General features: G+C 37.8%; 1 protein-coding gene across 2 annotated transcripts; it reads right to left on the reverse strand.

The window, feature by feature from the left end:
• Positions 3,789 to 9,246, reverse strand: LOC109234465 (lipoxygenase 6, chloroplastic). 2 transcript variants are annotated; one of them, XM_019400476.1, is made up of 9 exons: positions 8,675 to 9,246; positions 7,562 to 7,839; positions 7,229 to 7,469; positions 6,818 to 7,144; positions 6,528 to 6,613; positions 6,336 to 6,443; positions 5,582 to 5,883; positions 5,045 to 5,311; positions 3,789 to 4,900 (listed from the first exon to the last, which is right to left on the reverse strand). In XM_019400476.1, exons 1-9 carry the CDS (start codon positions 9,036 to 9,038, stop codon positions 4,141 to 4,143), a joined length of 2,733 nt encoding a protein of 910 aa, XP_019256021.1. In that variant the 5' UTR covers positions 9,039 to 9,246; the 3' UTR covers positions 3,789 to 4,140. The 2 variants fall into 2 exon arrangements, with proteins under 2 accessions (XP_019256021.1, XP_019256022.1); XM_019400477.1 differs by having other exon boundaries at positions 7,229 to 7,466; positions 8,675 to 9,245.

Below are 9,550 nucleotides of genomic sequence, written 5' to 3' on the forward strand. Positions count from 1 at the left end.
CATGTGTGTTTATGATTTTATGAGTTGCGGGGTTGGTAAATTTCATTTCGGGAAGCTTTCGGGTTGATTCGGACCCTTTGAGTCTTGATTAGAAGCTTAAATTATAAATGTTGACCTATGGTATTTTTATGGCTCCGATAGATTCGTATTGTAATTTCGAACTTAGGCGTATGTCCAGAATTGATTTTGGAAGTCCGCAGGTTGATTTGTGTTGTTTTGCCGAAATTTGGCAATTTGAAGTTAAAAAGGTTGACCATAGATTGATTTTTAGCTGATCGGAATTCAATTTTGGGACTTGGAATAGATCCGTTATCCTATTTAGAACTTGTCAGCAAAATTTGGTATTATTTGGAGTTGAATTGATAGGATTCAGATGTCTTGTTGTAATTCTAGAGATTCTTAAACTTTACTTTCAAAATCATGCGATTTAGTGTTCTATTCGTAGTTTCAGATATTATTTTTATGTTTTGATTGCGCGAGCGAATTTTTATGATGTTTTTAGACTTATGTGGATGTTTGGTTTGGAGCCCTGAGGCCTCGGATGAGTTCAGACACGTTTCAGAAAGTTTTGAATTAAAAAATGCAGAATATGGTACTTAGTGCCTTTGGTGTCGCAATTGCGAACACCAGGGTTGCATTTATGACCTTAGCAAGGAAACAACAAGGATCACAACTGCGATGCCTGGGTCGCATTTGTGAAGAAGTCTTGGGCTGGGCTAGGTTTGCATTTGCGACGGTCTTTGTTGCTTTTGCGACGCGAACCCATCTTCGCATTTGCGAGGAGTTCCCAACTCTGTCAGTTCCGCATTTGCTTTGCAATTGCGAACCCATATCGCAATTGTGATAACTACAGCTGAACATAAGGGCTGGAAGTCGGAATTTCATCGCATATTCTCGTATTTTGGAACCCTAGATTCGGTAGGAGGCAATTTGGAGAGGAGATTTTCATCTACAAACTTTAGGTAAGTAACTCTAATCTATTTTCAATCATATTCCATTAATATATCTTAGATTTTAACATCAAAATCATGTGAATCAAAGTAAAAATTTGTGAAACTATGTCAAGTTTTTGAAAAATAACAATTTGAGTTTTGAGAGTCGATTTGGATTTGGATGTTAAAAATAATCACATATATTAACTCATGGGGTAATGGGTAGTTGGAATCTACCATTGGACCTGGGTTTTGACTGGGTGGTCCTCGGGTTGACTTTTGTTGACATTTTGGAAAAAGTGTAAAATCATAGCTTTATATGTTATTGATTTTCCTTGCATTGTTTGATGATATTAAGTCGATTTTGTTAGATTTGAGCCATGTGGAGGCAAATTTTAGGGGAAAAACTATTTTTCGATGGTTGAATTGTCCTAGTTGAGGTAAGTATCTTGTCTAACTTTGTGTGAGGGGAACTACCCCCTTAGGATTTGGGATTGATTGTGTCTTTTGTGCTATGTAAAAGTCGTGTACGCAAGGTGACGAGTAGGTACATGGGTTGTACGTGGTATTTGACCGGTTTAGGCTACTTAGACTCTTTCCATGCTTTAATTGAAACGTCACATCATGTTCTAAATTCTCATAGTCAATCTATTCTTACTTGTGTTAGTCTATCTTTACATGCCTTAAATGACTCGTTTAATACTTATTCTATATTCTACTTGATAAATTGGTCTCATGCTTTAGTCGAACTTGTTGTCCCTTTTATTGTTACATGTTATCCCTTTCATTGCTGATTATCATTATTTGATGTCATTGTTGCAAGCTATCTCTTTTATTGCTATCATTCTTATTTGAAGTTATGTTATCTCTTCAATTGTGAGTTATTTGTGTTTAGTTCGTGGTTACACATTATTTTTTTCATTGTTGAGTTATTAGTGTTGCAGTTGTGAAAGACGTACCACTTTGAGGCAAAGTTGTCAATTGTTGAGATATCTTTCTTGTTGAGAATTTTATATTAATTGTTATTGTTGATATTCTTGTACACGTTGTGGTGGAACCATGGGCTATTGTTGTGGAAACATTAATATTGTTGATTGTTGGCAAGTTGTGATATATGGATACTTATAGTACGAGTTGTTATTGTGATGTGATATTGGTGCGCATGCGACGGTATAAGGCTGGGGGTTAATGTGCATGCGACGACATAAGGTGTGACTTATGTGCGTGTTGCTTGTAGGGTAACTACGTGAAGCCATGCGACGTGATAAGGAGGGCTAAAGTGCGTGTAGCTATAACGGGCAAAAATATTTTCAAAACTATTTAAATGTAAGGGTTACACTGCGGTATAAGGAAAGACTGTGAATTGTGAATACGAGGCGGTACCTCGGTTGTGATTTTGATATATACACGAGGCGGCACCTCGGTTGCGATTCTTTTGTACACGAGGCGGTACCTCATTGTGATTCTTGTTTTTTATCTCGTGTTGTAAAGTGTTATTTGGTGGGAACACTTCTTGTTCTTTTCTTCTTCATTGTTCTATCAGTTATTGTCCGTATATGAACATTGTGGTTCTTTTCAATTGCTTTCTTTATGTTATCTCTATGCTTACACTCCTTTCGTTAGTCTCTGTTATTAACTTGTTTCATATTACTCATTGCTCCGCTTTCCGTTATTTCTTGATATTACCTTTTCTTTCCGCTTATTATATCCTAGTAGGTATCTTGACCTGACCTCGGCACTACTCTACTGAGGTTAGGCTTGATACTTTCGGGGTACCGTTGTGGTGTACTCATACTACGCTTTTGCACATCTTTTTGTGCAGATCCAGGTACGTCTGCTCGTACCGGACGTAAGTGATCGACTGTTAGCTGCTTACGGAGACTTCAAGGTATGCCTGCTCGGCGTCCGCAGGCCTCAGAGTCACCTCCCTTTACTTTTACTACTGTTGTATTTTGCATTCAGATAGTGATGTATTCGGCATTTTATCTTACTCTGTAGAGCTTATGACTCAGTTCCACCAATTTTGGGAAAGTATTTGTTGAGATTTTGTTTCGAGAGATTTTATGAGTTTATTAGACTTGTTTTAGTATTTTTGTCAATTATTTCTGTCAAGCTATTATTGAATGTTAGGCTTACATAGTCATAGAGATTAGGTGCCATCATGACATCCTACGGAGGAAAATTGAGGTCGTGACAGTCATTGTTCTTTAATTGTAACCTGTTTGCTTATTGAGAAGTGTAATCGTAGCTGAACAATTCTGAAGAGTTTGTTTAGCCTTCTAGGCTAGAGTTTTTAGTTTGGAGAGGGGTAGCTAGAATTGGGTTACTTGTAGAGGTTAAGGTATTAGAGTTAGTCACTTTGGTTATTAATTTGTCAACTAAAACCGCATTTTAAAGTTAGTGAAATTTTGAGGCAAATCTTACGAGGATAGGTCATAGTTTTCACTCTCTTAAGCACGGAGATTGTCTGAAATACTTAGATTAAAGAATCAAGTTCTTTAACATGCGAAAATTTGAACAAGACACAATTCACTCTCCCCCTATGTCTAGCTACAAGCTAAAATAACATAAAGAAATTGACACAAGACTTTTTGCCTGCTCTAAACTGTCATGTACAAGAGAAATAGTACTTAAGAAATCAAGATTAGTTAGTTGTTAGTGAAATTAGTTGAAAATTCATTTACAACAATTTGTCTAATGCGCATAACCTCCCAAAACTTTTAAAGATATTTTACCCCTTGAGGTTTGAGATTCTACATGCATAGGCACTACCAGATAATTGTTTTATCTTTATCCACACGTTCTTTTATCCATCTGAATTGTAAATGTGTTGCGGAAGACACAAACAACAAAATGTCAAATGAGAAAATTAGCCACATATATCTTCTTGGAAAGACAAAACTCAATTAAGTATTATTTTCTAATTACATGGTGCTTCTCAAGAGTTTAAAGCCCTCAATCTATTAGTATCCAAGACCTGCAAAATATTTCTACAAGTGTTAAAAGAATGAATACTAACTACAAATTGCATGCAACCAAGTTCCAGATGTCAAGGTAGGGGTAAGGTCTGCGTACACACTACCCTTCCCAGACCTACTGGGTATGTTGTTGTTGTTGTTGTTGTTGCAAGTTCTAGATGATCCCTGGCAAGTGATAACCATAGAAGATATGAATTATACATTGAGTGAGCTATGAGATCATGAACCTGTCAGATAGAGATGCTGTTGGGAATACCGCGACAGGTAACACCCGGGCCAGAAGTAGGTAGCAGCAGTTCATATGGAGGAATGCCAGCACCACTTCGGTTTTTAAGACGATTATCCTTGTTTCTTTGGTTGATGGTATGTTCTATCTCCTCTAATTTGGCACAGAATCTTTCAGAAATCTTCAGAACTTCATGATCATTTAAGGAGAATCTTTGAAGTTCGTGCACCTGATGCAAGTATTCCTCATCTGCTGAATGAGTCGACAAGGTATCTTGAACAGCCATCACTTTAGTAGCTTGGAGTTGAGTAGGCAAAGATGCCAGAAAAGTGAACTCAGGGTGAAGAATAAAGTTCTCATAACTGGGATCATCTTCACTTGGGATGAGCTTTCGCATAAGGGTAGGACGGTTAGGTACATAACCTCCAAAAGGGTACTGCCCAAAGTTTATTGCTGCATGTTGGCCTGAGGCAATCCAAATCATTATGGTGAGTATGCCAGACAAGTCTTCTTTAGTAACAAGCTTTGGCCACCAAGGCTCATCTTTCTTGTCAGGGTGTCCCTTGTTCTTGATCTCATTCCACCACCCTTGGAGCTCAACATCGGAAGTGACAGAATTAGGCTCGGAATAGTAGTGCTCAACATACGACTCCACATATTCTTTTATAGCAGACCATATGAGAAGGCCATCTGCTGCATAAGGGTAGTCTTCAATCACAAGTTTCACCCCCAAAGGCATTGATGAATCCTCCACGGCCATTCCCCTTAAAAGCAATCAAGATTGTCTTTATTAGTTGAGAAGTTGCAATAATCAGATGAAACAGTAAGGGTCAATCCGAGCTTGAGCATACAAGGCAAAATAGTTATAGTTCAAGGTTTAAAGAGATGTCATGCTTTAGAAAATTTACCTTCTTATTAAATCTGAAGGCAGAGCTTCCATATCAAACCGCCACATGCTCTTGTAAGCTGCAGAGCTTATTTCCATTGAATATCTTCCGGGGCTAAAACATGCTTCAATAACTCCACCCCCATTTATCAAACTCTGCCTCGCAAGCGCATTGATTTCCAGTGTGTAGCGCATATGTGGGTGAAGTAGCTTGTAAATTGGGTGCATAGAGCTAAGTTGCCTATGGGTTGCAATGATATACGGTTCCATACATGCATGAGTCCTTAACCTGAGAATTCAATTTTACATGCACAGTGAGATCCCCAACTGATAGGGTCAACAAAGCTAGAGAAAAAAATTCTGCTATGTCTTTGCAATCGTCCAGCTTCACTTTCAAATCTATTTCAACATGGTCAATGTCAAAGTGCCCAAAGGAGAAGATTATTAGATATTATGAAAGCACAATGACAACTAAGATTGGAAGAAAGCTACGTAAATATGTTTACAAAAAAAAGAGAAAAAAAGAAAAAAAGAAAAAAGAGAAGGGCACTAAGCTTACCAGTGGTTCACCAACTGATGAATGCCAGCATCATTTGAACAAACATGTGCTTTGGCTAGATTCCAGATCCAGTGACTGGTAGAATCATGCCCATGGGTGAATATATACTTGTTCCTAGGTGAAGAAGGTGTTGGAGGCAGTGAAAGTTCAACGATAATCGGCTTTAGAACACCTCTGGATGTGTGGAAGAGAAGTGTTCTTGATGCATAAGCTTTCCTCCCTGGCAAGGAGTTCATCTTCCCGATAAATGGCAAAAGCATGTCATGATAATCAATTATAAACAATCTCTTGTCTTCAATTGCCTGAGCAGAAAATTAGAGCTGGTTTAAACATGAAAAGAGCCACCACAAAATAGATTTCTCAAATAACACTTTGGAAAAGGATCAAGATTTGCAAATAACTGGGACAGAGAGGCGATCATGCCAAGAAAGTGCATGCATGCCACAACTTTAAGCAAAAAAAATTCTATTTCTATGAACACTTTTTGTAGCAACTTCTGTCTACCGAATTCCTAAACTCACTGATATACTTTTAATTCACTGATATCCATAAACTCTTTAATTATATAGACCACTGATGATTATAAATCAACAACGAACCAACACGAGAGAAATCTATCTGTCACTTATTGTATCCTACACGGAAACACTGATCACTGTGTTTGAGAAACTACTACCAGGTGCATAGCCAGTCTAGTGAATTCAGTTTCCTGGTTAGAGCAAAGCAGCAACAAAGTACACTGGAAAATTATTACCTCTTCAACAGTCAGTCCATTAAGCTCTTGTTCTATAAGATCCCTGGTAATAGCTGAATCAGGGGGGCCATAAACAGCTGGATCTAGTTTGCTAACAATTGGAAATTCCTGTTGAATACCCGCAAGCTTACTTACTGAATGTCTAAAGCAAGCTTATAATTTATTTAGTACAAAAATAATAACAAAAATTACCCTCAAAAGTTCAATATTCACAGGGTTAACCCCTGCTAAAGCTTGTCGCGCAAACTCATTATCTCGCAACCAAGCAAATCTATCCCCTGCGTAACAAAAATCCGAAAGATGCAGAGTTTATGAAATATCACTCCAGAAACTACAGTTGGAAAGAAATTAGAGAGAACAGGATTCTGATGGCATATATCGTCAATCTTGTGAATACAACAGGATTCCTCAGTCTCAATAATGCTAAATGATACAGCTAAAAACATATACCGATGAAAAAGTAATTTAATATGTGTGCTTACGTTTGATTATAGCAGGAATCTCATACTTGAGCAACCTTTTGCTGACAGAAAATACTTTATCCAAAGTATCAGAAAGAAATTTATTCTTCTGTGAATGTTCATCATCCTTCAATTCAAACCCATCGTTATAGAGTTTATCTATGTCGGAGAAGTTTGTGAAGGGAATGTCTGAGCTTGACAGTGTAGCAGCAATTAGTGGTACCAGGTTATGTAACAGAGCTTTCAACCTTCCAGCAGAAAAAGTATTTTGCTTAATTTCTTCAAAAGTTTCATCTCTAGGGACATAAACTGGATGAGGTTTCTCTATTCGACGCTCTGCTAGTAGATCTGTCAGCATCCAAAGATCAAGAAAAAAGGTATGTCACAGAATTGAGGCACGAAAATTTTACTCCTCAACAGATTTCTCAGTACCTGTTTTAGTTGGACTTCTACCAGTTCGACAACGCCTAGGATAAGGTCTCTCTTTGCCACCTATCAGTGGCCTAGCAAGATCCTCACTTTTGTCGGGGTTGCCTAAATCATTATAAACATCATAATCATAGATTCGTTCATGTAGCTTCCTCTCGCCTTTCCCAGTTCCACGAATGATCAACAAGTCTTCACGTCGAAGATCCTTGATGCCAGGTGGTGTTTCAGATGGTAGATACGCCTGCTATAATGTGCAGGAGCATCCTTGATCAAGCACCATTATCTGCTTTACTAATGAAAATGAAAAGTAAAATCATTTAAAAGTATGTCGCTTACCTGATTTTGGAAGATAATTCTACTCTCTGGATTATCTTTTCGAGAGTGAATCCATGTATTAGCACTAAAGAATATAGGGCCTTCATTAAAGTTATGAACAACAATCTGCAATAAGTGTATCTCTTTGTCAAGGAAATTGGTAATAATGATTGCTCCAGGACGTCCAAAATCGCGTGGTACTCTGAAATTTGCAGCATATTCAACTATATATGGATGGTCCGAAGGCTTGGCCAACCAACCTCGCACATAAGACTCCGCAATCTTTCCCGACTTGGTAACTGTGAGCAGAAAATAGTGTTAGTACTCCATTAACGTTAGAATACTACTCATGTAAAAGTGTCATGCTGAATGGAATTGATGCCCTATAGTCCATTCCATCAGTCACATTCACTATGCACTAAGTTTGCAACAGGCTATGTTGCCAATCTATGTTGCTCGAACTCTGCAAAAATTGTCGTCGGGTGTATGTCGGATCCTCCAAAAGCAGTGCATTTTTGGAGGATCCGACACGTGTGTAGCGGCATTTTTGGAGAGTCAGCACAACATAATTGCCAATTAAAGTTTTCACTACAGGAAACAAGACAAATGAACTAAAAGACACCCAGAAAAGCTAAACAATAATAAGAAGTATTTGGATTGGCTTATTTTAAGTGCTTATTGGCTTTTAAGCACTTTTTTAGTTTCTGTGGTGTTTGCCAATGATAAAAAGTGCTTAAAAGCAAGGCATAAAAAGTACAAAAATAAGCCAAAAGCCAAAAGTTGATTATTGCCAACTTATGGCTTTTGGCTTTTAGCTTAAAAGCTACTTTTTATAAGCCAATCCAAACACCCACTAAGACGGTTGAAGGAAAAAGACACCAAGATTTTTTTTTGGTGTGTGTGTGTGGTGGGGTGGCCTATACCCTTGCTTTAGTCAATGAACCAAACCAAACCTATTACCAGCAATCTAGACAGTTGGAAATAAAGTTGAGAAGTTAGATCAAAAGAAAAACATAAACTATAGAACTCAACTCATACAATAATAAAGTCAAAGAATCAGAAACCACAGACACTACCAACGCAACAAGTAAAGTTTATGCAGAGAGATTTGTATATCCAAGAAAAATTACAAACCAGGATCAATGTCTTCACTAATGAGCTGAATCAAGATTCCCCTTCCAATCCCATTCATAAATGACTCCCACTGATCTTCAATCTTGTCTGTCATTTTCTCCTTCATTTTCTTCCTCAAAGTAATCACTGCTTTCACATCAAGATTCCCACTTTTGCCAGAAGAAACCAATTTACTCTCCTCAGCAGAATTCTCCACAGTCTTTTTGTTATTCCCACTTTGGATCACAGCTTTAACTTGTGATATCCTTCTTTTTGACATGAACTTCCTCCGGCCGCCGGTGATGATCTTCGGTGCCCGGACGGTGAGGACATGTTGGATTTCAGAGCTGAGTGCAGTGGATCTTGGTTGAGCTGTAAGCATCATTGGAATTATTCACACCCCCACCTACGTTGAAAATTCAAGACTAAGCTGATCAAATGAATTATAATTGTGTAGATATTATGTATGGAGGGTGTGACACATCTGAGATATATTTTTCCAACAAACTTGTTAGTACTACATACAGTTTTATTGAGTCATTTAAGTAACAGTCGTATGTGATGTAAATATTTTTGAATATTCAATGAGTCAACTGGATCATCGTCAACTATTTTAAGTCCTTTTTTTCTTGCCCTCTAGTGCTTAAAAATAACTTTGAACCTTCAACTTCTTAAAATTTTAGTTACAACATTACTGTTACAACAACGATTACTAACACCTTTAGAGGAGAGAGGAGCAGCAGCGGAGACAGAATTTTCATTAAGGGGTGTCAAATATAAATAATTAGATACATCGAAAAATATAGTATAATTTTCCAGCAAGGGGTGCCGCTTGACACCCCTTGGCTCGAGTCCGAAACTTTTCTAATGCTTTTTTGGGCAAAAAGCACGTTTCTA

The sequence above is a fragment of the Nicotiana attenuata genome, chromosome 11 (assembly GCF_001879085.1).
Source record: "Nicotiana attenuata strain UT chromosome 11, NIATTr2, whole genome shotgun sequence".
NCBI lineage: Eukaryota > Viridiplantae > Streptophyta > Magnoliopsida > Solanales > Solanaceae > Nicotiana > Nicotiana attenuata.